Source organism: Phocoena phocoena, chromosome 19, assembly GCF_963924675.1.
Source record: "Phocoena phocoena chromosome 19, mPhoPho1.1, whole genome shotgun sequence".
NCBI classification, from domain to species: domain Eukaryota; kingdom Metazoa; phylum Chordata; class Mammalia; order Artiodactyla; family Phocoenidae; genus Phocoena; species Phocoena phocoena.
In genome coordinates this window covers 45,537,710-45,565,630 of record NC_089237.1, presented here as the reverse complement: position 1 = coordinate 45,565,630, position 27,921 = coordinate 45,537,710, and the positions used below count along the sequence as shown (strand labels likewise).

Below are 27,921 nucleotides of genomic sequence, written 5' to 3'. Positions count from 1 at the left end.
ATAACCTAAGGAGCTTTCAAAGAAATACTGATGCTTCTGGGGATGGAGCCCAGGCATTGGTAGTTGTAAAAGCTTCCCAGATGTTTTCAATGTATAGCCAGGGTAGAGAACCACTGTCCTAGGTAATCTCCCTTTTAAAAAAGAACAACAACAAAAATCACACAACAACAAATATACACAAATACTCCTGCAACTCACATGAAGAAGTCAATGGGATCTGCTTTGCTGAAAATGGTAAAATAATTTTTGATCAAGTCTGATTTAAGTTCATCTCACCTAATCCCACATCATGGGATCCTAATCATGACATCAATTCTTTCCAAATTTCTTTCAGGGGAGGCAGTAGGGTAAAACAGAACAGCACAGGCTTTAGAGTGAGACATGCTTGGGTTTAAATCCCTGCTTTACCACTTAGTAGCTGTGTGACCTCCTGTAAGTTATCAAATATCTCTGCCTCAGTTTTCACATCTATAAAATGAAGCTAACATAACTGCAGGGTTGAGGATTAAATTATGATGTATGTAAAGTACCTAGCACATAGTAGGTATTAAACAAATACTAGTACTTTTTCCCTTTCCTAAATTCTATACAGACAGTGCCAATTAGTGAGTGTTCTAGACAGATGCACACTCTTTCCTTCCTTTCCCTAAGACAACACAGAAACTCGGTTGCTTAATCATACATAACCAGCTTCTGGATCAACGTTCTATTCTATAGTCACGAGCGACTAAAGTAGGCACTGCCATATCACTTTTTCTAAAATCTCTTAGCATCCAAGGTGTCCAATAATTTCATCTTTATTACATGAAAAAAAACCTGATTTCTCTTCTACCTCATTTTTCAATATAGTATCCTAGTTATAAATAACTGGCACTGGAAGTCCCTCTAATTAGAATATACATCACTGTGAGTAAAGATTGGAAGGGTAACATAAAGGAATAGAGGACTGAATGCAAATCTTTATTATTTTTTTCCTCTATGGCTCTTAATACATACAAAGATATATAATAGGAAGACACTATTAACAATGACTACATACCAAGGTCCATTTTTAAAGAGTAAAGTGTATAATGACCTTAAAAGTACCTCTGTATAAAATCTAACAGGAAATTAAATTTTAAAAAAATGGTGCCTTGATATCAGTGTATCACTGAGCTTTTTCCTTTTAAAGTATGTCAAAACAGGCTATTTTCTTACTTGGGTAACAGCTGGGTTCTTTTTGTAGTTTAGGCAGAGAAATTCTGCCAGAGCCAAAAGAAGTTCAGTTCCAACTGGAGCATTTCCATGGATACCAGCAACAAAACGAATCTTTGGTTCTTCAGGCTCAGATACATTGGGCTTATTGGAGATTTCAAGGGACCAAATGTGACGATATTCAGCACTCTGTCCCAAACTTTCAAAAACCAGAAACAAAAAGTCAGCAAGTAATCAAGTATTATGTTAATACTGCCTTACAGATTTTAAAAAAACAAATGAGAACATTTGGAAAGTCTTAAAAAGTCTTAAAAGAGTAAAGCTTTATGTCAGACTACTTTAAGAAAATTAGGTTCCCTTAATCAAAGAAAGTCAAATAGATGTGAGATACTATCAGATTTAGGAAAGATCATGATTTAGTTCAGCATTCCTCCAAATTGTCATTCTCCTATCATCTTCATAATATTTACCCAATCTTCTATAATCTATACTACTCTTTAGTTAATATATGTCTTCTTTTTTTTTTTTTGGCTGTGCCACCTAGCATGTGGGATCCTAGTCCCCTGACCAGGGATCGAACCCACAGCCCCTGCACTGGAAGCATGGAGTCTTCCAGTGAAGTCCCAGGGAAGTCTCTAGTTAACATATGTCTTTTAAGTTAACTCACTTAAATTTTTATTATGGAAATATTTAAATATACACAAATGCAGAGCACCTTACTTTTAAAATCTAAATTAATTTACACAAATAAGACATTTTATACTTTAAATGCAGTACCAAGATTACAGCAAAACTAATTGAAAAGGCCTGCTTTCTTTGATATAAAGGGAGATTTACAAGAGTTAGATAGAAAAAAAATATTGGCATTAAATTGAGGATTAATAGAATAGACAAAGTACCACTTTCTCACAATGGTATTTAATGATACTTAGCAACCGTTGGAGGACCACCTAAAACTGCCTTGTGTCCCACCACTGGCAGGTGTTGCATATTTGCTGGGGAAATATTTAACTAAGAAGTGCATGTTTAATTGAAAGGTTAAAAAAAAAACAAATGAACTAAGTAAATGGATAGCAAAATAATGTCCAATTTTTTGTTTTAAAATAAGAAAGTCTGTAACGTCTATATGGCACTAACATGGACAGTATTAAAACCTGACCTGGGCAGAAATGTTCAAGAGTCAGTTGCGGAAGAGAGGTAATTGGTATTGCCAAAGTAAATATCAGTCTTTGCAATTACAGACATTATAAACCAGTATTTGAGAAAGTAAATTTACTGGTAAAATTAAAAGAACCAATGAATGAAAAAAAGTGAAAAAGTGAAAGGCTAGTTAATGTTCATTAGGTTTGTAGTAGAGAACTGTAAGTTCAGGGCAAAATGTAAAGGCCCTAAAATAGGCAAATAATAGGAATCAACAAATCAAGGAAATAGTTTTGAGACAGTGAAAGTGAAGCAGAGAAGCCTAAGAAGTGAAGGTAAAAGTTGTCTCAGCCATCAGTTTTACATAAGCCAGTACTGCATGTTTTCCCAGAACCCTCAATTACATACGTCCCTAAGGCTTCAGGGAACCATGACTGTGAGTAGAGACTAAAGCACAGAAAATGACAGCCAACCAGGCTTCATTTTCTAATTTGAAGAAAAGGTTAAACATGATCCCTGACAAGTGAGCTCATAGTTCCAAATTTGTCCCTGCCCCCAGCAAACTGAAACAAACTAAATAATATTTAGTCAGAACGTGAATCTGCTGCTGAGAAGTAGAAAGGGTTTTGAAATCAAAGTAATCACTAGAAAGAATGATTTTACATTTTCTGGAGGCACAGGCCACACATTGCTAAACTAACAAGTAATTCTGCTCCAATGTTTCTCATAAAAGTTTCCAAGATTCATTGTTAGAAATATCTCCAAGCAAACATCTGTTTCAAAATAAGTGAAATCCAACTCTCTATACATTCAGCTCCCAAATATCTCTAAATAAATTACAAGAACCATTTAGTGTGGCTTATGCTAAATGTAACCTCTTTAAAATGAAGAAGGAAGGAAGGAAGGAAGGAAGGAAGGGAGGGAGGGAGGAAGGAAAGGAGAGAGAGAAAGGAAGGGAGGGAGGGAGGGAGGGAGGGAGGAAGGAAGGAAGGAAGAGAGAGGGAAGGAGAAAGAGAGAAAGAAAGAGGAAAAAAAGGCAGCAAGAAGGTGACACTTACTTGGTAAGATTTGTAATATGTGGATAGTTCATCACAAGTCCTCTCAGAAACTCTGATAAGTCCTTGTATGAATGGTATCGATAAAGAGCCAGATTTGAGGAGGAGCGTAACATGAAGCCTTCCAAACCATTCTCAGCTGAAAGGTCTTTAATTAAAGTTTCAAACTCTTTAGTAGTCGGATCGCTGGCACCCTCATTGTTGGTGCTGTCCCCCTTGCCTTTCTTTGATTCATTGTTTGAATCTGTTGAAGATCGAACAAGTGTGAAGTTGACCTGAACAGCACCTTCACTGTTTACGGTCACGTTCTTGGTAACTGGATTATACCTGTAATAAAGGAGACAGATCAGAGCCACGCTTCTGCAGCTGGAGTACCCAAACCCTGGGAAAACAGAGGTGTGCAGAGGATATGTGAATCCTCGAGATAAATGTGGTGCATCTCCCTAAAGGGTCAAATTGTTAACTTTGTGAGAATTTAAGATTTGTTTTAAACATTAACGAAGACCATACAAGGGTAGACTATAAAACATAAATGAGTTTTTAAGATTAAATATATGACTTTAAAAGAAAGCTCATGCTTGCAGTGTATACACTGCATATATTTCCTGGAATCTGAGTTCGCTTGTCTGTCGTCAGGGAATATGGTGGAAAAAGTTTGAGAAGTACTAACTTAGGACATTCTCTGCCAAACGCATCATTCTTGCCCCATTTTTCAGATACCTTGATGCTTTGGTTTTTCCAATACTATGCCAAAACTGAAAAAAACCAGAATAGACTTCTTTACTCGTTAAAGTTCTAACCCATTCATTTACAGACCACTTGATATTTGAAAACCATTTCTTAAAAAAAGGTAACAATAACTTTAAATGTTTCCATGTATTTACCCTTACTTCAATGAGTGTTCAAACTAACTCTTCAGAAATAAGAGAGCTAGTAGGGGGAGGGGAAAATATTCTGTGGGAACACCTACATGTATCAAATATAAAAAAGAAAACTACAAGAGGATAAAAATTATGTTCCGGCTAAAAAGTAAGGTGGCTCCAGTTCTAAGGTATGTGTAAAGGAGGAGGAACATAAGGAATATTACATTTTTTCCAAGGGAAAAGGTCATAAGTTAATTTTTTCTTTTCAAGTAAATATATCTTTGTGGTGAGAAAAACTGTAAAAAATACGAAAATGGCTTTTCTCAGAGAATTAGCAGTAAGAAAATCTCACTTGATGCGAGAAGGCAAAGGTACAATAATAAAAAATAAGTGTCTGTGAAAGAGTTTTAAAAGGGTACAAATGTAAAGTGGTGGTATTTTGGGGACAACATGACTAGAAGTATGCAGAACAGAAGTCTTTTTTTCCCTACTAACAAGTACTTCCCAGAACTGTTACCCATAGTGAAGGAAATCAGTCACTATGGCTTTACATCTGGACAGGGGAAGGTGACCTGAGAGGTGGCAGGTAAAAGAGGCTACTGTTCAAAGTGAATAATTTCACAGATTTCTTACATCTGATGGTTCACGTACTCACTGTGCCACCAGAGACGAGTCAAATGTGTAACCAGCTCTAAACTTCTCAGCGTTAAACTCAAGGTTGCTTAGCCTCTACAGGGCTTTCTGGCAATAATCTTTTAGAATGGAACTATGCTTATTTCATCTCCAAGCACTCAATTACAAAGCATTCAGTAACTCACCCTCGAGCAGATGCTGTGATTTTATAAGTTCCTGGAACCAACAGACGCCAGTAATCTCCAGTTTTGTAAGTAGTTACTGGGTGATTAATTTCAGCCACACTAATGGTGGCATTTAATATACCTCTGCCATCTGTGGCATCTAGGACGAATCCTTTGACACCCTGATGAACCTGGATAAAGCACAAGGACACCCAGATTTTACTGATAAAGATCATCATCTAATTATTTTGGAGGTTCACATCCAAAATAACAGATTGTTAAATAATGTAAACATGTAGAACAAATAGGAATTCAGGAGCTCAAAGTAAAGCTAAATGTAACTGCCCATTAAACAAAAGATTTCAGTTTCTGAAAGGCTAGTTTTTCATAAGTTAGATTTGTCTTTATCTTCCTATCGACTACAGAAAGACATTTTGAGGACAAGTGGAGGAAATTCGAACATGGATTAGGTATTAGGTAGTATAGGGAGTTACTGTTAATTTTCTTAGGTGAGATAATAGCAATTGGAGAAGTCAGGTAGGAGAATTAACCTTATTTTTAGAAGATGTATTCCGAAATACTTTGGGATAAATATCATAACACCTGCAATTTATACTGAAATAGTTCAACAAAAGTGTGTGTGTGTTTATATATATATAAAATACAAATGCAGCAAAGTATAAAAATTGTTAAACCTAGGTAAAGGAATAGTAGTATTTATTGTTAGTCTTATAATTTTTCCTGATGCTTACAAATTTTCAGAATAAAATGTTCTAAAAGATTAGTATGCAAACTCACAGCCATTATGCCATTCTACTCAGCAAAGTACTGGCACAAAGTATTAGTCAGATTATCCTAATAATTTTAACCACTATTAGCATATTTCTTATAGTCTTTACCTATTGGCCACGATGCACATCCAAACAAAAGGAAATTAATCGTTTCACAGTAAACCAATGGCAAAAAAAAAAAAAAAGAAAAAAAAAAATTTACCCCATAGCCCATCTTTATCACTTGACAAATTCTTAGGCATGTACCCAATCTATAGTAAAAGACAAGGGTAAAAAGTGACCACTAACCATTAAGTGCCAAACATCATCACTATATTGTTTAATCATTTTTAACTCTTCTCTGCGCATATAAATAAACTCATTTACATCCATGAATTTTCTAGATAAATATACGAAAACATGAATAGGTCAAACTGGAATTCAAATGAGGTGTATTCTAAAATCAATGCATGAAAGCCACATGTACACACAAAAATCTTCTTGCTCTTGGGAGAAATTTCATGTCACTCCAGAATCGTCACCTGTTTCAGAAACTGGATTAGAGATCTTCGATTCTGTTCCCAAAATTTGGGCAGATCTTTCTCAAATGGGTATTTCACACAACCAAGTTCAATAGTCACTTCAAAGCAGTTTGTTTGTAAATAGTTCCAGTCCTGCATACCACCTGAAGGATAAAAATTTTAAATTAGTTACTCTGAAGAAGTTCTAACTAGCTCAGATCCCAAATCGTAAGCAACATTCCTAGTAAAAAGCCAAATTCATCTTTTATCAGCATGGCTGAAAACCAATAATGCGTTCATTTGAGAGCTCTCTGATGCTTGTGGTCCAGGTAAAACATCTGTACTTTCATGCTCAGGAAGAATTCAAGTGTAGCTCACACTCTTCTTCTTAGCACATTTAAAGTTCTTTGTAATAGCCAGCAGTAAAATATAACACTTTCATGAAGTTTCAGTACATTATTTTACTCAAAGGTCAAAGTACACCAAATATTAAAAATAGCTGAAATGGTAATTTGAATGTTTTAAACTATTTATACAATATTTTTAAAAGAATGATTCTTTCTCAAAATTAAAAAATCAGTAACAAGCAGTATCATCCAGAGGGACAGAAAATCCATCAAGTTATACGGCCTTAATATAAAAAATGTTTACCTGGGACATTGTACCAACTGGCTCCATTTGTTATTCCATGAGGAAAATATTCATTAGGGTACATATTCTTGCAAGGTCTACCTTGAAACATCTGGGAATTTTCCTGGAAAAAAAAAAAAAAAGAATCTTTACTTGTATTTGTTTGTATCTGCATCAAAAAACATGGGAAGGATAAAGAAAGATAGGAAGAGTGTTTAACAATAGGGTATATGTGGGGGTGGATGGAGTCATGGGAAGCAGTGACTTTCTACCTATCTTTTAAAATCAAAGCTAAACAGTTTATGCTCTGTAAAAAAAAAAGTGAGGACTTCATTTATTACTTGTAATTACAAGTAATATAAAAATCCAACCCAACCCCTCTCAAAAACAAAAACAACACTGTTCATATTCATACTTTCATTTCATGATCTCAAGAAGCTTAAAGTCCAAAAGAGGTAATTCACACACAATGGAAAGTAAGCATCTTTCTCTGACTTCTTGGGGACTAAGGTAGCCCCTCTGTGCTTTGACTGCACTCTGTACAATTATTTTATCCTGTTAAAACTGGCTGCACCTCTTTTCCCCCTAAAGACAATACACTACTCCTTGAAATAGTTTGTGTCTTTGTGACCTCGGCATCCAGCAGTGTCTACATAGCACGCGTGCAATTGCTTGTTCAATGGAGAGTAAGAAAAACTGCCACAGAGGCACAAATAAACACTACTGGGAGCTAGAGGAGAGAAAGATTATTTCTGACTAGAGTGGCAGGGGAATTTTCCTGAAGAAATTAAGCTTTGAAAGGTGGTCAAAACTTCATTTCTCTCTTTTGTAAATAGAAAAAGAAAAAAAGTACAGAAAAGTGTAAAGATAAAAGTAATTTCTCACTTTCCCATCACTGAGAATTAACCATTTAACTTTAAAATATACAAAACAACCCCCTTTCGTAAACTTGACATACCAATTACAGGCTTATGATCCCACCAATGTTATCAAATGAAAGCTATTGTTTTAGGTTACTGGAATATTTGTGTACATGCTCTTTTGCTCTCTGGTTTTTCCACTAAACACTTGCACACATCTTCTATGTCTCTATATCCCTATCTCCATTTCCATCAATATCTATCCATTTGATTATAAATTATATAGATGTACTACTGTACTAATTAATATAGTATGTATATTACAAATCTGCATTAAAAAAAATTTTAAAAACAGAACGTCTAATATAGTCTTCCTACATCTTAACGGATCACCTAGTATAAAACCCACTCTAGACACCACAGTTCTAGGCAATTGCTGTTAACATTTTGACTTTATTCTCAGAGCAATAAGGAACTTGTGAAGATTTCTGATGGAAGGGTGATATATGATATATTCATGGCTCTAGGAAGTTTATTCCGATAATAATGAGAAAAAATGGACCAAAGCCAGGGAGACTCATCAGAGTACTACTGAAATAATCCAACTGAGAGATAATGAGCATCTGAAAGGTTGTGACAGATAGGTTTTACCATGTGTATTTTACCATCTTCTTTAATTCTCACTACTCGACTTTGATAATCTTTTAAAAAAAAACTAATTAAAATTTTTAAAGCAGTTTGACAACTTAAAGAAGATAGGGGGTGAGGATGTAGGTGTCCAGTCTCAGTCCATATATAAAGAGTCTAAAATATATACCAAGACAGTAAATGATTCTCTTCTTTTTGCTTGGCTATAGTCTCTAATCTTTTTATAATAACTTTCATCATATGAAACAACTTTTTAAAGAGGCATTTACATAGTGGTGACAGCTAAAGCAACTGGATGCAATTGCCAAGACAGTAAAAATGGCTAAGGACAGAATATGGAGGCGGGAAAAAAAGTAAAAGAGAGAGGTTGAGCCATTGAAAGAGAAAAAAGGAAGCAAAGCTCTCTGCTATATAATGTAACAGAGATCAAGGGGAGAAGACAAGAGCGTTAGACTTCAGAGGTCAAGAACATTTAAAAAAAATAGACTTCTGGTAACCTTTGAGGGGGCACTTCCAGGTAAAACAATGTAGGCAGAAGACAGATGACAAGAAACTGAGGCATGAGAGAACAATAATGAAGTGGAGATAAGCAGAGACTATTCACTTTTCTTATTCTTTTCTTTTGACTTCTTTTGAACTAATTTTAGAGTTGCAGAAAAGTTGCAAAAATAGTACAGAGAGTTTTATATACCTTTGATCCAGCTTTCCCTGATGTTAGCATCTTATATAACCATAGGACAATTATCAAAACAAGGAAATTAACACTGGCATGATACTATTAACTAAAAAACCTATATTTTATTCAAATATCACCAGTCTTCCACTAATGCCTCCTTGAAATTTTCTCTTCACTTATGTCACACTGTATAGCTCCATTTTCTCACTTTCACTTAATTGAATTCATTGAATTTCATTATACTTAAAATATAATAAAAGTTATTGTAGAAAGATTAGAAAATTGAGGCAAGCCAAAAGAAAAAAATATAAACCTAGAGATCACCAATCATTTAATATTTTGGCATATAACTTTTGACGTTTTTTTAGCCTACATATGAACTGAGCATGGATACCCCACCCCTGAGTCTTCTCTAGGTTCTCAAAATCTGCTTTATTGAAATATAATTCACACCCCACATAACTCATGCATTTGAAGTATACAACTCAATGGTCCTTGGTATATTCACTCAGTTGTGTGACCATCGCCACAGTAAATTTTAGGACATTTTCATGACCCCAAAATAAACGTGTACCCATCAGCACTCCCTATTTCCTCCCAACCTCTTCCCTGCCCCTCCCTACATCCCAAGCCCAAGGCAATTACCAGTCTATTTTCTGTCTCTATGGATTTGCCTATCCTGGACATTTCATATAAACGGAATCACACAATATGTAGTCTCTTGTGACTGGCTGCTTTCACCTAGCATGTTTTCAAGGGTCATCTAAGTTGTAGTTTGTATCAGTACTTTATATTTTTTTATGACTGAATAGTATTCCATTGCATGGATATATCACATTTTGTTTATCCACTTATCACTTGATGGACATGTTGGTTGTGTCCATTTTGGCTATTATGGATAATGCTGCTATGAACATTTGTGTACAAGTTTTGTGTGGGCTATGTTTTCATTTCTCTTGGACATATACTTAGGAGTGGGATTGTCAGGCCATATGATAATTCTATATTTAACATTTTGAGGAACCGCAATTGTTTTCCAAAGCAGTTGTACCATTTTACATTCCCACCAGCAATGCACAAGGGTTCCAATTTCTCCACATCCTTACCAACCCTTGTTATTTTCTTTTTTTTTTTTTTAAACTATAGTCATCCTAGTGCGTAAAAAGCAGTATCTCGTTGTTTTGATTTGCATTTCCCTTTTTGTGAGCTTGTCGGTCATTTGTATATTTCTTTGGAGAAATGTGTATTCAGATTCTTTGCCCATTTTTCAATTGGATTGTCTTTTTATTATTTAGTTGTAAGAGTTCATTATATATTTTAGATATAAGATCCTTATCAGATATATGGTATTCTCCTATGCTGTGGGTTTTCTTTTTACTTCCTTGATTATTATCTGTTACATGTTGAATTATGTCTTCTCCAAAAGATATGTTGAAGTCCTAGCCCCCAAAACCTCATAATGTGACTGTATTTAATTACAGAGGTAATCAAGTTAAAATGAGGTAATTACGGTGTGCCTTAATCCAATATGACTGGTATCTTTATAAAAAGGGAAAATTTGGACACAGACAACAAGGAGAATGCCATGTGAAGACAGAAGACTGGGATAATCCATCTAGAAACCAATGAATGGCAAAGACTGCCAGAAAAACACCAGAAGCTAGGAAGAGGCAAGGAAGGATTCCCTTCCAGGTTTCAAGGGAGCATGGCCCTGCCAACATCTTGATTTTGGACTCTAGAACTGTGAGACGAAAAATTGTTACCACAGTTCTGGAAACTAACACAGTACCCTTTGCAGCAAAAAAGTATTAAAGCTTGATGATGTCCAGTATGTCTTTTTTCTGTCACTTGTGCTTTTGATGTCACATCTAGGAAACCATTGTCTAACCCAAGGTCACAAAAATTTATTTCTATATTTTTTCCTGAAAGTCTTACAGTTTACATTTAGATCTATGATCCATTTTGAGATAATTTTGGGGTATAATATGAGGAAGAGGTCCAAATTTATTCTTTTGTATGTGAATATCCAGTTTTCCATAACCACTTAGTGAAAAGATTCTTCTATCCTCATTGAATTGTCTTGGTGCTCTTATTGAAAAATCAACTGACCATAAATGTAAGAGTTTATTTCTGGACTATCAATTCTATTTCTTTGATGTGTATATGTCCATCTTTTTTTTTTTAAACATCTTTATTGGAGTATAATTGATTGCTCTACAATGGTGTGTTAGTTTCTGCTTTATAACAAAATGAATCACCATTACATATACATATATCCCCATATCTCCTCCCTCCCACCCTCCCTATCCCATCCCTCTAGGTGGACACAAAGCACCGAGCTGATCTCCCTGTGCTATGCAGCTGCTTCCCACTAGCTATCGATTTTACATTTGGTAGTGTATATATGTCAGTGCTACCCTCTCACTTCATCCCAGCTTACCCTTCCCCCCTCCCGTGTCCTCAAGTCCATTCTCTACGTCTGCATCTTTATTCCTGTCCTGCCCCTAGGTTCTTCAGAACCATTTTTTTTTTTAAGATTCCACATATTTGTGTTAGCATACGGTATTTGTTTTTCTCTGACTTACTTCACTTTGTATGACAGACTCTAGGTCCATCCACCTCACTACAAATAACTCAATTTCGTTTCTTTTTATGGCTGAGTAATATTCCATTGTATATATGTGCCATGTATATGTCCATCTTTATTCCCATACCACAGTGTCTTAATTACCACAGTCTTGAAGTAAGTTTGAAATTGGGAGATGTGAGGTCTTTAGCCCTTACAATTTATTCTTCATTTTTAGAGATAATTTTTTTTCTTCCATTACTTTCCTGAATTCTATCAACTCTCTTTCATTTCTTCCTGTTTCTTTTTTCACTCCTGTTTTAATTTTTTAAATATCTGAGCCTATGTGGTTTTTCATATTCTCAATGTGTGTTTGGGTATAGTCAATCTGCCTGGAGTGTAAACTTATAGTTTTCTTCTGCTTCTTGATTGTTCTTTGGTAGTGGTAAGGTTTCCTCAGGTGACATGTGTGAAATTCCATTTCCTGATTTTTTCTGCAATGGTTCTTCATGGTTTTTTTTTAACCTCTTTTTCTTTTTTTTGCGGTACGCGGGCCTCTCACTGTTGTGGCCTCTCCCGTTGTGGAGCACAGGCTCTGGACACGCAGGCTCAGCAGCCATGGCTCACGGGCCTAGCCGCTCCGCGGCATGTGGGATCTTCCCGGATCGGGGCACAAACCCGTGTCCCCTGCATCAGCAGGCGGACTCTCAACCACTGTGCCACCAGGGAAGCCCCCTCTTGTTCATTTTTATTATACTGAGCTGTTTCACATGATTCCTAGTTAATGGTGCCCTTTTTCTGTCAGTCTGGCAGTCAAGGTATTTTAATGTGGCTTTTTTGTTTGTCTGCTTGCTTATTTGCCTTGGTATAAGGGTGGAGCTCTGAGTCCACTGATTTTATGGTTCTCTTCTGTCTTGGACAACCCTACATTTCCCCCCTTTTCTCTTTCCCCTTCACTGTCTAATTGTCAAAGGCCACTTCTTCATTTCTTTTTGCTTTTCTTCTCTCCCAGAAATTGGAAGATTGGAAGATTTTCCTTTAAATCCAGCTGTCCTTTTAAATTGTGCCTATCCCTTTAAGTACACCAGGTCTTTAATTTGCATGTACTTTGAAACCTCTTCCCTATATTCCAGTGCTTTCATCTGCCCAGTTACTATCTTAGTATTTTCAGATTAGGTTTCAGATGTAGCATGTTTTCAATGTTTGGTGGTCCTTCCGAATCACCTTTATGCCTGCTGTTCCTTAAACCCCCCTCTTTTGTCTTCACAGATTTTCTTGGTCTGCTTTTCCTTACCATGAAGCCTTGTGGCAGAGGAAAGGTGGCTGGGTGCACAACAGATCATGATAGATCACAGTCAAGAGAAAGGAGGCTGGAGTAAAGATTGAGGAATTTAATTGTCACCTTCCCATTTACAACAGAAGAAACAAAGACAAAGAGGAGGCAGGGTACTGTGGGATCAAGAAATGAAGGAGTGATCAGCCAAGATGGTAGAGTAGAAAGACCCTGAGCTCACCTCCTCTCACGAGCACACCAAACTCACAACTATTTGCAGAACAACCATCAGTGAAAAAGACCGAAACCTATCAAAAAAGATCTTCTACAACTAAAGACATAAAGAAGGAATCACGACAAGATGGGTTGTGGACCATCTCGGACTCATGATATAGTCAAGTCCCATACCCATGGGTGGGTGGCCCACAGAGTGGAGAATAATTATATTACAGAGGTTTTCCCACAGGAGTGAGAGTTCTGAATCCCCATGCCACTCCCCAGCCCGGGGTCCTGCATAGGGAAGATGAGCCTCTAGAGCATCTGGCTCTAAAGGCCAGTGAGGCTTAATTTCAAGAGTCCCACAGGACTGGGGAAAACAGAAACTTCACTCTTAAAGGGCGCACACAAAATCTCACACACTCTGGGAGCCAGGACGAAAGCAGTAATTTGATAGGAGCCTGGGTCAGACCTACCTGCTGATCTTAGAAAGTGTCTTGGGGAGGCGGATGGCGGCTGCAGCTCACCCTAGGGACATAGACACTGGTGGCAGCCATTCTGGGGACCTCCTTCTACTGCATGGACATTGGTGCTGGCAGGCACCCCTGTGGAATCCTCCCTCTGGCTCATTAATGCCAATAGCTGGCCCCGACCCAACAACCAACCTGTAGGTGCCAGTGCTGGGATGCCTCAGGCCAAGTAACTAACCTGGCAGAGACACAGCCCCACCCATCAGCAGAGAGGCTGCCAGAAGATCTCCTGAGCCCACAGTTGCCTCTGGAAACAACCCTGCCCACCAGAGGGCCCAGGACCCAGCTCCACGCACCAGTGGGAAGGCACCAGTCCCAGACTCCCCTGGGCCCTGACCCTGCCCTCCAGGAAGCCCATTGTAGCCTGTGGACCAGCTTCACCCACCAGGGGGCAGACACCAGACATGAGAAAACTGCAATCATCAACAGATGAATGGATAAATAAGCTGTGATACACACACACACACACACACACACACACACACACACACACACACACACAATGGAGTACTACTCAGCCATAAAAAAGAATGAAATTTTGCCACTTGCAACAACATGGTTGGACTTGGAGGGCATTATGCTAAGTGAAATAAGTCATACAGAGAAAGACAAATACTGTATGATATCACTTATATGTGGAATCTAAAAAACACAACAAATTAGTGAATATACCAAACAAGAAACAGACTCACAGATATAGAGAACAAACTAGTGATTACCAGTGGGGAGAGGGAAGGGGGAAGGGGCAATGTAGGAGTAGGGGATTAAGAGGTACAAACTATTATGTATAAAATAAGCTACAAGGATATATTGTATAACACAGGGAATATAGCCAATATTTTATAATGACTACAAATGGAGTATAAACCTTAAAATTGTGAATCACTATATTATATACCTGTAACTTATATAATATTATACATCAAATGTACTTCAATTTAAAAGAATTAGGAGGAAAAAAAGAAATGCAGAATATGGGTAAAACACAAATAAACAATAATTGAGAAGACAGAATCAGAATGAACACACATCAGATTATTCACAGTTCCACTTTAGTTCAAGGCAAAGTGATCTACTGAGAATAAGACAAAGCTAGGATTAGAAGGCTCAGGAAGAGGATGAAGGCTCAGAATCACCAGAGGGAAATGAGCCACGGAGTCAAGTAGCAAAATGTGAAATATTGCCAGGTAGAACTGAGGGCTCAGCTGAGGTTAGAGAGCATTATATATACATAGTGTAGTCGACTGCCATGACTGTGCGACTTTTCTGGGACGTAGAAGAGAGATGATTGTAATTACTAAGGGTTGGACATTGGCAAGGCAGGTATGTCAGAAGGGTATAAAAGATCCTAAGGTGTAGGTGAGTGCATCACTGAAAGGTATGTCCATAGGTGTAGGCTGGGTAGAAAGGAAATCAAATCAAAAGGGTTAAAGGTCAAAGAAATATAAAAAGAGTCTAAGGAATGAGAAGTTACAAAGAGGATGAAAAGTGGAACTATAATAATGGACAGAATGTGATATGTGTATAATCTGATCACTTAGTTTTTATTTTGATGATTGGAGGGTATCTCATTTTTGTTTTATTATTTCATGTACATCCCTCTAAAACGGCATGCCCAAACAGAAGATAGATACACTTTAAGGTGAAATAATAGATGTACTCCCCTATTAGAAACTCTGAACAATCTCACAAGATCCACTTGCAGAGAATGAGGGAGTGGAAAAAATAGAATGACAGAAAGGTGTGATTACAGAGCGTAAAGCTGCAGTAATAATCTTCATTTATCTATGACCAATAAAGTCACAGACTGAGTCAGTAGTAAAACCAAAAACTGAAACTAACAAGCCTAGTTCCCAAGCCTCAAATTTTAACATGCTTTCTAAGAACAACTTTTTTTTTTTTTTTTTTTTTTTTTTTGCGATACGTGGGCCTCTCACTGTTGTGGCCTCTCCCGTTGCGGAGCACAGGCTCTGGACGCGCAGGCTCAGTGGCCACGGCTCACGGGCCCAGCCGCTCCGCAGCATGTGGGATCCTCCCGGACCGGGGCACGAACCCGTGTCCCCTGCATCGGCAGGCGGACTCTCAACCACTGCGCCACCAGGGAAGCCCCTAAGAACAACTTTTAAACTAAAATTTCACACACACACAAATGTAACATTTCTGATTATGAAAGTAATGTGTGTTCATTATAGGAAGTTTAGAAAATACAGAAATTTCTACTTGCTTCTTTGCAATATGTTACTACTAGGCTCTTAAATACCTTAGACCAGGGGTCCCCAACCCCCAGGCTGCGGACTGGTACCAGTCCCTGGCCTGTTAGGAACCGGGCCACACAACAGGAGTTGAGCGGCCATCAAGTGAGCAAAGCTTCATCTGCCGCTCCCCATCACTCGCATTACTGCCTAAACCACCCCCCACTCCCTAACCCTGTCTGTGGAAAAACTGTCTTCCCTGAAACTGGTCCCTGGTGTCACAAAGGTTGGAGACCACTTCCTTAGACTATAGGTTGGCAATTTTTTTCTGTAAAGGGTCAGATAGTAAAAACTTTTGGCTTTACACGCTCTAAAGTGTTGCAATGACTCAACCCTGCCCTCTGCATCTATTGAGATGATTGCAGCGTTTTTCTTCTTTAGTCTGTTAATATGGTGAATTACACTGACTTATTTTCAAATGTTAAACAAGAAAGCAGCAATGGACAATATTTTAAAGAATGGATGTGCTGTATGTCAATAAAACTTTATTTACAAGAACAGGTGGTAGGCTGGATTTAGTCCCAGAGCTATAACTTGTCAACCCCACCTTAGACTACTTTACGAGGTTTATATTTAAGTACTTCTCAAATGAAATAAACTAGCAGTTTGTTTAATTTATTATGTTCCAGGTACTGTGCTAAAAGCTGTAGATGAAAAGACATTACCTGAACTTCATGGCTAATGGGGAAACACATGCAGTATGTTTAAAAGTGAGGTGGGAAACAGAAGAGAAAAAGTGGTAAGGTTTCTGAAAGGAATCATGGAAGGCTTAACAGAGAAGAAAGCACTTGACCTGAGTCTTGTAGGACTTCGTTTTAACGCATGTTTTTAAATGAAAAATGAATTTTTATAGCATTTTATGTTTAAGCACAAGCCTACCTTGGAATAAGAAAGTGCTATTTGTTGAAATACAGCATCATCTGGTGATTTACTATATGTGGCAAGCCCTTGTTCATCATCATCAAAAGGGTAGTTAACCACCAAAGAACCTATGAGGGAAATGAGCAAAATGTATTGTGTTATTTCTTTCAAGATGGAGCATTAACATAAAGTAAGCTTTTCACAGTACTGCCAGAGACAGGAAACCAATACAAATTTCCAAGGTTAATTTCCTCAATAGAAACAAAAAAGTTGCTAATTTCCTCAATAGAAAATCAAAGTGGATAAATAAAATATTAAATAGCTATGCATGACACTTAAAGACTGCCTTAACTGGAAAGGTCTTGGGAGTTTGCATGAACTTACAGGCATACTTTACATGTCAGAACTGAAACCAGAAGTATACAGCCTTAATTTAAACAATTTTACTTTTATAATATTTAGGATCAGAAAAATTGAGCAAAATTTGGTACTTTTTCACTAAAATTCAGACATTTATAAGGTCATGTCATGGAATTTTAAACTAAGAAAGGACCCTTGAAGTCCGATTAACCCACCCTCTTCATTTTGCAGATGTGGAGTCTAAAATGGAGAGGCTAAACAACAAATTTATGGATAGTAGAGCCAGTCCTGACCTTCATTCAGAAAAAAATGCTAAAAATTTCTCTTATGCTCATATTATAAATTAGTCAACTGGAGTTATATCATATGATTTTTCATGACCTAAAATACAGAGAGTGATATTTTAAAACATATATAAAGGATATCAACTCCCTTCATGCTCCCCCTAGGACATAAAGCAATTAGGGTGCTTCTCAGGCAGGAGCCCTGAGCCCACCTCCCCCACCATAGGATCAAATCCCTTATTTTCCTATTAGTCACATCATTTTCATTTGTCCATGTGCCCATTTATTCTGCCTTGATTAGGCCATTCATCTTTGCCTTTTTTGTCATGCCACTTCCTGGGCACGAAAGTGAAGGAACAAATTCAACTTGAATCTAGATGAAGTGATCCTGTGATAACAAATACCAGCCAACATTCATAAATTTAAAAAAATTTTTCTTTAAGAAACAAGTATGAAGAACTATGCTCATTTTATTCCCCAAAATAGTTCTAACAAGATAAGTGTACTTCAACACCCATTCTCAGACAGATTACTCCAAAAAAATTTAATTTCACCCTGGATCTACGACTCATGCCTAAAAGTCACAACAGAAAAAAGTCAACTTCTACTTAATGTTGTCTTTCAAATGGCTAACTTTATAAGGGAAAGAAAAAGTCATAAAAGACTTACAATACTCCTACAAAAGTTTATTTAAAAAATAATTAGTATTGGGACTTCCCTGGTGGCGCAGTGGTTGGGAATCCACCTGCCAATGCAGGGGACACAGGTTCAAGGCCTGGTCTGGGACCGCGGAGCAACTGGGCCCGTGCGCCACAACTGCTGAGCCTGCGCTCTGGAGCCCGCGCGCCTAGAGCCCGGCTCAGCAACAGGAGAGGCCACCGCAATGAGAGCCCCATGCACCACAACAAGGGCTGGCCCCCGCTCCCCGCAACTAGAGAGGGCCCGCACGCAGCAACGAAGACCCAACGCAGCCAAGAATGAATGAATGAATGAATAAATAAATAAATAAAAATTAGTATCAACACAAAGAGCATTAGCTATTTTAAAAAAGATAAATCTGACTTCATCAATATTAAAAATTTTGTGCATCAAAGGACATTATTAAGAAAGTTAAAGTAAACCTACAGAATGGGAGAAAATATTTGCAAATCAGCAATTTGATAAGGGTCTAGAATCCAGACTATATAAAGAAGTCCTGCAACTCAACAAAAAGATGAAAAACCCAATTAACAATGGGCAAAAGACTTGAACAGATATTTCTCCAAATAAGATATACAAATGGCCAAAAAGCACACAAAAAGATGCTCAGCATCATTAGCCATCAGGGAAATGCAAATCTAAATTTCAGTGAGATATCACCTTTCACCCACTAAAACGGCTATAATCAAAAAAAAAAAATTAACAAGGTAAGGATGTGGAAAAACTGGAACCCTCATACATTGCTGGTGGGAATATAAAATGGTTGCTACTGTGGAAGTTTGGCAGTTCATCAAAAAGCTAAACACGGAATTACCATATGATGGTATTTCCATCAAAAAGCCAAACATAGGATAACCCAAAAGAATTGAAAACAGGGACTCAGATACTGTCTGCCAATGTTCATAGTAGTATTATTCATAATAGTAAAAAGTAAAAACAACCCAAGTGTCCATCAACAGATAGATAAACAAATTGTGGTATATGCATACAATGGAAAATTATTCAGTCATAAAAAGAAATAAAGTACTAACATATGCTACAATATGAATGAACCTTGAAAACACTATGCTAAGTGAAAGAAGACAGACACAAAAGGTCATATATTATATGATTTCATTTCTATGAAATATCCAAAACAGGTAAATCCATAGAGACAGAACACAGATTGGTGATTACCAGGGCTTGAGGGGCATGGGGAATAGAAAGCAACTGCTTAATGCGTAAGGGGTTTCCTTTTGGGGAGGTGAAAATGTTTTGGAACGAGATAGAGATGGTGGTTGCACAGCATTGTGAATGCACTAAATGTCACTGAATTATTTACCTTAACATGGTTAGTGTTATATGAATTTCACCTAAATAAAAAATTAGTATCAAAAATTACAAAAAGAAATATTACTTTTCTCTATATTCTTTCAAAATCCTTCTAAATTGTTAAGTTGGCAGCAAGGAATTCCTCTGTTAAATTTCTTTGCCAAGATTTCAAAACTCATTTAAAGATTTTAAGATGAGAATGCAAAATACGTCATGGAAAGAAACATATCTACGTGATTGAAGATGTATCCCCCCACCATGCCAAGGTCTTGATACCACATGTAAACATCCGTCAATTATTTTCACTGGAATGTAACTAGTATTAAGTTTTCAGCTTTAGCCAACATGACGTGATGTATTTTATACAGATTTTTTTTTTTTTGCGGTACGTGGGCCTCTCACTGTTGTGGCCTCTCCTGTTGTGGAGCACAGGCTCCGGACATGCAGGCTCAGCGGCCATGGCTCATGGGCCTAGCCGCTCGGCGGCATGTGGGATCTTCCGGGACCGGGGCACGAACCTGTGTCCCCTGCATCGGCAGGCGGACTCTCAACCACTGCGCCACCAGGGAAGCCCTACAGAATATTTTTTAAAGCTCAAAGTAAAAAATATTTTCTGTCAAACATGGTATACAATTAATAAAGTAAGAAAAAAGCCAAAAAATTATTTTGCTAACCAGGCTGCAACTTCATAATTCCTATTTGGGTCTTTGAGAATCGTCCATGATTACCAATTATAGAAGTATTTTCTCCTACTATTAGCAAGCTTTCAAAGTCATTTTTGGAGAATCTCAATTTACTTCTTAAATACAAATATCCATAAGTGTGTACTGTCATTTCTAAAATGGCAGGTTAATCTATATGCCATCAAATCTCGACTGTGATACTTCCTTGGATAAACCAACAAATGTGGACACTAAATTTCTTACCTATTGCCCCTGGTGTTAATACCTCCACTCTTTTTTAATTTATTGAGATATAGTTCACATACCATACAATCCATCCACTTAAAGTATATAATTCACTGTTGTTTAGTATATTCACAGGGTTGAATATACAACCATCACTACTATCTAATTACAGAACATTTCATTACTGAAAAAAAAAACAAACCCATACCCATTAGCAGTTACTCCCCATCCTCTCCACCATTATCCTCTACAGCTTGAGGCAACTGCTAATCTATTTTCTATCTCTATGGATTTGCCTATTTCTGCACATTTCATAAAAAATGTAATCATACAATATATGGTTTCTTATGACTAGCTTCTATCACCTACCATGCTTTCAAGACTCATCTATGCTGTAGCATGCATCAGTCCTTCATTCCTTTTCACAGCCAGATAACATTCAATTGTATACCACATTTTATTTATCTGATCGTTAGTTGGTGGACATTTGGGTTATTTATACTTCCTGGTTATTATGAATAGTGCTACTATGAACGTCCACATACCAGTTTACATGTAGACATGTGTTTTCAGGTCTCTAGGGTATTGACACTTATTCACACAACCCTAGTTGGACACTGTGATGATTTGTTGTTGTTGTTTATTTATTTATTTTTGGCTGCACTGGGTCCTTGTTGCAGCACACGGGCTTTCTCTAGCTGTGGCATGCAGGGGGGCCTACTCTTCGTTGCAGTGCCCGGGCTTCTTGTTGTGGTGGCTTCTCTTGTTGCAGAGCACGGGCTCTTGGCACGTGGGCTTCAGTAGTTGTGGCACCTGGGCTTAGCAGTTGTGGCTCACAGGCTCTAGAGCACAGGCTTGGTAGTTGTGGCGCACGGGTTTAGCTGCTCCGTGGCAGGTGGGCCCTTCCTGTGTCCCCTGCGTTGGCAGATGGATTCTTAACCACTGAGCCCCCAGGGAAGCCTCACTGTGATGATTTTTAATCTTGACCTCTCATCCTATTCAACTAAGTTCCTGCTGAATTATATGGAGGTGTATAAGCTCAGATACTACATGAGAATGAGGTCATTGTGCTACAGTTAAATACACAGCAGATGAAAGATAAGAGAATGTCAAAAATCTAAACTTACATAAAAGGGCATATTAAACTTTAGGGAGAAATAGGACTAAACATTTGGATCTGTTAGTGTTTAATTTTTATAAATGACAAAGAACATGTTACCAAATTCCCAGTGAGAGGGATAAATATAAAACATTTCTGAGGGATAAATATAAAACACTTGAAGAACTAAGTGAGAAAGAAATGGAGGGAGGGAGAAGGAGGAAAAGGGAAGGAGAGGTGGAGGGTGAGAGACAGAGAAAGAGAGGGAGGCAGGGCAGATGGAAGGAGGGAGAATGGAAGAGTACTGGGAGAGGGGAGGGGTGGGGGAGGAACGGGGAAAACAGCCAGGAAACTGGCTTAAAAAGTAATGAGGAGAGACCTTTATTGTTGTCTGCCATAAAAGCAATAACAGGCTTAAGATAGCCTAAGACTATAAACAGATAAACTTCCACTGGGATTTTCAAATGCTCTCAACAAGAATTAATTAGTGGAATATCAAGTTGCTATTACCTCCATGCAGGTTTGCTGACAGCACAAATGGATAGGCCTTCATCCAGCTCATTACAGCAATAGTTTCTGGTTGGGTAGGATCTGTGATCTGAATGAACTGATCTGGGAAATTTCGGTTCAGGTCAAAGTTGTTGCTGTTATTTCTGCCGACTACGCTTACTGAATCTCCTGTATGATAAAAGATTCAAATTTAAGCCATGTTTTATATTTTAATCCAATACACACTACTTCAGCTATCTTAATTCAAAGGTAAGTGTGAACACATCAGGCTTCACTGTGATCAAACACACTGTGATTGAAACCGAGTAGGACCCTGTGGGGCCTTCCCAGGTTAAAAAAGCCCCTCTGTATCCCATATTTCTTGTTTGTAGAAAAAAGGCTTTAGTCTCCTAGGCCTTCCCTGAGTCCCAAAGAGCAGGTATAAGCAGTTACTGATTAGGGAAGTGAGGAAATTCAGAAGTAAACGAAAAGCAGTTAAGCAAGAAAAGTAATGACAATGATTCCCGATTAAAAACAAGAGTCCTAGTTCTTACTCAAGGGATATACATAACAATCTAACATGTATCCTTGAGTTGTTCTGCAGGATGTAAGACTCCGACCCAGTAGGGGAAGGTGACTATGTGCTGAGCACAAGCATGTAGACCCCGGACTGGTTGGAACCAGAAGGCTGATGATTAAGATTCCCGAAACATCACCCTGTTACCTCCACACCACCAATCAATCAGAAGAAAGTCATGCACCCTGTACCCTCACCCCAAATGTTGCCTTTAAAAATCCTTCCCTGAAAGCCATTGAGAAGTTCAGGTCTTTTGAGCATGAGCTGCCCATTCTCCTTGTTTAGTGCCTGCAGATAAATCCTGTACTTTCCTTCACCACAACCTCATATCAGTAAATTGGCTTTGCTCTGCAGCAGGTGAGAGGATCCAAGTTCAGTTGGGTAACGTGATTAAAACACACATCGTTTTTACATTGTACATTTAAAAAAATGTATCTCTTCTAGATCTTCTGAATAGAAAGGTAAAACCATTATCCTTTCATTTCTGCCTCTGGTCATACTTTGAGGGGAAAAACTCCAACCATACGAATTATATTAAAATATTGCTCATCTGTCAATAATCCACATACAGTGACGTGATCACAATGTTGAGTGGGCATGACTGGCATGAGGGGGACTCTATTGCACTGGCTTACAGGTCACTAAAACAATGTAAATAAACAGACCAAATGAAAAGAAAAGAGTTGCAGTATGCTCACATTAAAGTGATAACAAAAAGGTAAAGTTAGTCAAGAACATAGTTGGAAGGGAGGAGGAGAAAGGGTTCAACTTAAGCTTATTCCATTTTACTATGGGATGAGAGCCCTATTATTGTCATTATAATGAGAAAATGAATGCAAGTGAATGAAGAAAACCTACTAGAGGACTCACTAGTAGTAAGTAGTTCCATCTTTCAGAAAGGTCTCAAGGGAGGAATGTGGAAGGAATGTGTGAGGCTGACAAAGAATAAGGTCCTTAGCGAAAGAATCTAAATGATATATATAAGGATTAACCTGGTCATTTACTAATCGATTCTCTCAGTGTTCAGTCAGTGAGAGTAATAAACCACATGGCTGCATATTCATATTGTGGTATCTTTTCTACTCACTGGTTATCACTGCCTGGAAGGAATCACAGGCTGGGAAAAGATGGATTCTCACTCTCCTAGTGTTCTGCATAATGTGGCCCATGTAAGAAAGTTGCTCTCCCTGCCCTTACTATAATGCCCTAGGAAAGATGGGCTAGCCCAGAGGAGGCAGAGGAATGGGAAGTCAGTAACTTAGCAGATTTAGATTATACATGCATGGGGAGTAGAAATGGGAGTCAAAACAGAGTCACTGGCTTAAAAAATATTTGGTTTGAGATTTCACTTATGAGATAAAGTTCCCAATACAATAATTTAACAAAAATTACTCTTAAAGTGGAACAGTTTGTAAAAATCTTACATTATTTTAGTAAATAAGAGCCATTACCAAAGTGGAGAACTTCATTAAATATAAACTTGATGACATAATTGTTGAATGAACTAGCCTATCTTACAAGAATACAAAAGCTAGAACCAATGATATATTATAAGTATAAAAATAGGAAGAAATTTCAGGGAAACAACCAGTTCAAATTCTTTTCTATCCCCCAATAATTATGCCATATAATAATCAAAAAGGTTAAGCATTAGTAGATAGCTATTCTTTACCTTCCTGGGCCTTTTCATACCCATCAGGATTCATGGATGGCATAAGGTGAATTCTAGTGTTAAGAACCAAATCTGTTACATCGGGATCTGTTCCAAAGTTCTTACAAAGGTATTCGATGAGGTTCAGTAACAGTTCTCTTCCAACCACTTCATTTCCATGCATATTTCCAATGTACTTAAATTCTGGTTCACCTGAAAATAAAGTAATTACATGGAAGACGTTTTTTCCTCTTCATTAATCCTAGACTCTCTCTACTTTTTCCCCAACACATACAAAGACCCTGAACCAAAGATTTAAGATATATTTTGGCAAAAGAAACAGGAAAAAGCATCTTATAAAGCAGTCCTTACTAATATATACGTCTGAGCAAGCTCAAAGCATATATACGTATGTGTGTATATATACATATATACACACACACACATATATATGCCATATAATATGAAAATAAAAGTACTATTAGCAGAAAGAATCTAATTATGCATTATGTTAAACTTTGTGTATAATATGGATTATCAAATGGATTTTCTTCTTTTCTAGGAAAAAATTGGTTACATTTTCTTTGATCCAGTTATACATACAATACGTGACCTTTCTAGATGAAGCAAAGCAATACAGCACATAGCTCTGAAAAGCAATCTGAAATTATGTGTGAAACTACACCAATTACCTGGTTCATGGACACCTGGATTATCAGATATCTCCATTACATAAAGTTCTCTTGACTCTACCGATTTTCCCAATGAATAAAGCCGGGTGATGTTAGGATATTCATTGGCAAACCTTCTCAAGAAGATTTCCATATCAGGGAAATGGTGGTGGTGAAAGTCCTGTGGCTGAACTGGCTGGTGGGAGGACTGTGTTCCAAGAGGACTATTAGGTATAGCAACTGTGCTAGCAGTTACTACAACCTCTGTTGTGTCAGGGACTACTGAAGCCACAGTTGGCCGAAGGGGAAAATTCACCTTTGTGGCTGGTCCTTCTTTCACTATTATGTTATTAACAGTCAGTGGCATATACCTGAAAAGAAAAATTTGAAAAAGTAGATGGCTTGGAGTTAAACTGAAACAGACAATGCTTTAACATTATAAAAGTACAATAGCCTTTTCATACTCCTGTGCTTAGTCTATCGAAAATCAAATCAAATAAAGATAAATGTGTAAATTCAAGACTTTTAGCGTATTATCTCACAAAGAATCCCAGATTAAGTCCTTAAAGAACTATTTCTCTTACCATCCTTTCAGGTTCCACACATTAGAATGCTTATAAAAGATTACATTCAGGGGCTTCCCTGGTGGCACAGTGGTTAAGAATCCACCTGCCAATGCAGGGGACACGGGTTCGAGCCCTGTGCCAGGAAAATCCCACATACCAGGGAGCAACAAAGCCCGTGCACTACAACTACTGAGCCTGTGCTCTAGAGGCAGAGAGGCACAACTACTGAGCCCACGTGCCACAGCTACTGAATGAAGCCTGTGCACCTAGAGCTCGTGCTCCGCAACAAGAGAAGCCACTGCAATGAGAAGCCCGCGCACCGCAACAAAGAGTAGCCCCTGCTCGCTGCAACTAGAGAAAGCCCGTGCACAGCAACGAAGACCCAATGCAGCCAAAAATAAATACATTTATTAAATAAATAATTTTTTTAAAATTACATTCAAAGGAGAGAATACGATGAAAAATGAAGGTCGTTAATCCATTGTAACCATTGCTACAATACTCAAAGTAGATATAAATGATCCAATTCTTTGCAGTGCCTTATCAGACTGACATTCCAACTACTTTACCAAATGGGAAAGTTCAAAATTAAAGGTAATTTATTTGCTAAAGGTAAATCCTTAGCAAAATGAGCTTCCAGAAATGTTCCCAGAGGAGGTGGGGAACCACTCATGTCATGTATTAGAAAGCTGATGGTGAGACAGCTCTTCAAAATGTCTTTCATAGAGCCCTGAGTTTCTTCTGCCTTGGTATTCAATTAGCCTCGCGGCAATGCTTTACACAGCTGACCACCAAGCTTTTTTTTTTTTTTGCGGTACGTGTGCCTCTCACTGTTGTGGCCTCTCCTGTTGCGGAGCACAGGCTTTGGACGCGCAGGCTCAGCGGCCATGGCTCACGGGCCCAGCCGCTCCGCGGCATGTGGGATCCTCCCAGACCGGGGCACGAACCTGTGTCCCCTGCATCGGCAGGCGGACTCTCAACCACTGCGCCACCAGGGAAGCCCCATCAAGCTTTTAAGACTGTCCTTCCTCCCAATTTTACAACGATGCTTCATATCCAGTTGTATTGTTAATGTGACAGAAGATCCACCATAGTATTTTCTCATTATAAAGAGGGAAAAAATCAGAAAACAAGGAAAAATAAAAGCCAGATACAGTAAACAAGATCTCCAAGAGTATATTTCTCTTCTTAGATATAAACAGAAACTTGACATTTTAAGAGTCTAGTTTAAATTCTTACCCAGTTAAAACTGCGGTAATGTTATAAGTTCCAGGAACAAGTAATCGGTGGAAATCACCAAATCTTCCTGTTGTGATATTATGATTAATACCAGCCACTGAGATGGTTGCATTCTCTAAGCCAGCTCCTGTTACTGAATCTTTAACAAATCCTTTAACTCCAATGTGGACCTAAAAAAAACAAGAATCAAAGTAGACTGCTCAGAGACAATCAGTTTGGAAGGCAAGAGAAAATAACCTCTCTGCATTGATGCTAGAATTTTTTAAAAATAAGCTTATTCCTCTAGCTCCCTGAAATAGTTTTCAATCTCTCCAAGTTAAAATAAAATATAGACCAAAAAAATTAAATCCTTAAACTTAAGTCATCTGAAATCTAGACTGGTAAAATGCTTTCGAAATTCCTTCTCCTCAAAGCCAGACTTCTGCTTTTATCAGCAAGATATAAGTAATCATTTCTGATATATCCAGTAGTATATTAGCCTGCCTGATATTTAAATTAAACTTATGTCCGTGGCTTATATAATGGTAAAGGTTCTCTAGCAAATATGATCGAATAGCATTGTAAGAATCTGGTACTACAAATTTTGCTAATTATTTCAGGTGGTAAAAGTGTTGTAAGACAGTCAAAAGAAGCCCTCCAGAGGAAAAGAGCTGGGGGGAAGGATAACAGAGGCATGGCTAGAATATGTTCTAACAGATTCTAATATAATAATTTCTAAATATAATCTACAATCTTAAATAATAAAAACAGAAAAATAAAGGGTATCTAGAATAAACTGTTGTTCATATACACAAATTTCTCCCTTATTTAATCAATTATTACCATACGCCAACCTTCCATTCAGCTTTTACCTTTTCAATCAATGTGATCAAAGACTCACGATTGTTCTCCCATTCTTGTTGAAGCTGCGAAGCTGGTGGGTACTTGCAACAAGACAGTTCTAATGTGATTTCAAAACAGTTGGCCCATAGATAATTGTAATCTTGCATGCCACCTGAAACATGAAGGAAAAAATAAGTTTATTCTCAGAATTCTACTCTCAAAAAGACCATAGAAATTAAATCAGTCATCTCTGCATGTATAAATTCTCTTTTCATTAAATTGTTTGAAATTGGAGAAGGCTCTTGAATTATAGAGGACACTAACAAGGAAGGCGAAAGGAATACACCTTGGAAAGGAATATACATAAAGGAAATATATTTGATTGATAGGACA

The 27,921-nt window shown here is 37.8% G+C and overlaps 1 protein-coding gene across 1 annotated transcript in view; it reads right to left on the bottom strand.

Moving 5' to 3' along the window:
- Positions 1–27,921, bottom strand: part of CPD (carboxypeptidase D) — a 63,344-nt gene that overhangs the window by 10,610 nt on the left and 24,813 nt on the right. Inside the window, exons 3-13 of the mRNA XM_065896445.1 lie at positions 27,558–27,700; positions 26,707–26,876; positions 24,923–25,272; positions 24,252–24,443; positions 22,024–22,191; positions 16,871–16,980; positions 6,992–7,094; positions 6,362–6,504; positions 5,071–5,240; positions 3,393–3,716; positions 1,198–1,393 (exon numbers count right to left, since the gene is read on the bottom strand). Of these exons, the coding sequence (XP_065752517.1) occupies positions 1,198–1,393; positions 3,393–3,716; positions 5,071–5,240; positions 6,362–6,504; positions 6,992–7,094; positions 16,871–16,980; positions 22,024–22,191; positions 24,252–24,443; positions 24,923–25,272; positions 26,707–26,876; positions 27,558–27,700 (2,069 nt within the window). The remainder of the gene's footprint in view (positions 1–1,197; positions 1,394–3,392; positions 3,717–5,070; positions 5,241–6,361; positions 6,505–6,991; positions 7,095–16,870; positions 16,981–22,023; positions 22,192–24,251; positions 24,444–24,922; positions 25,273–26,706; positions 26,877–27,557; positions 27,701–27,921) is intronic.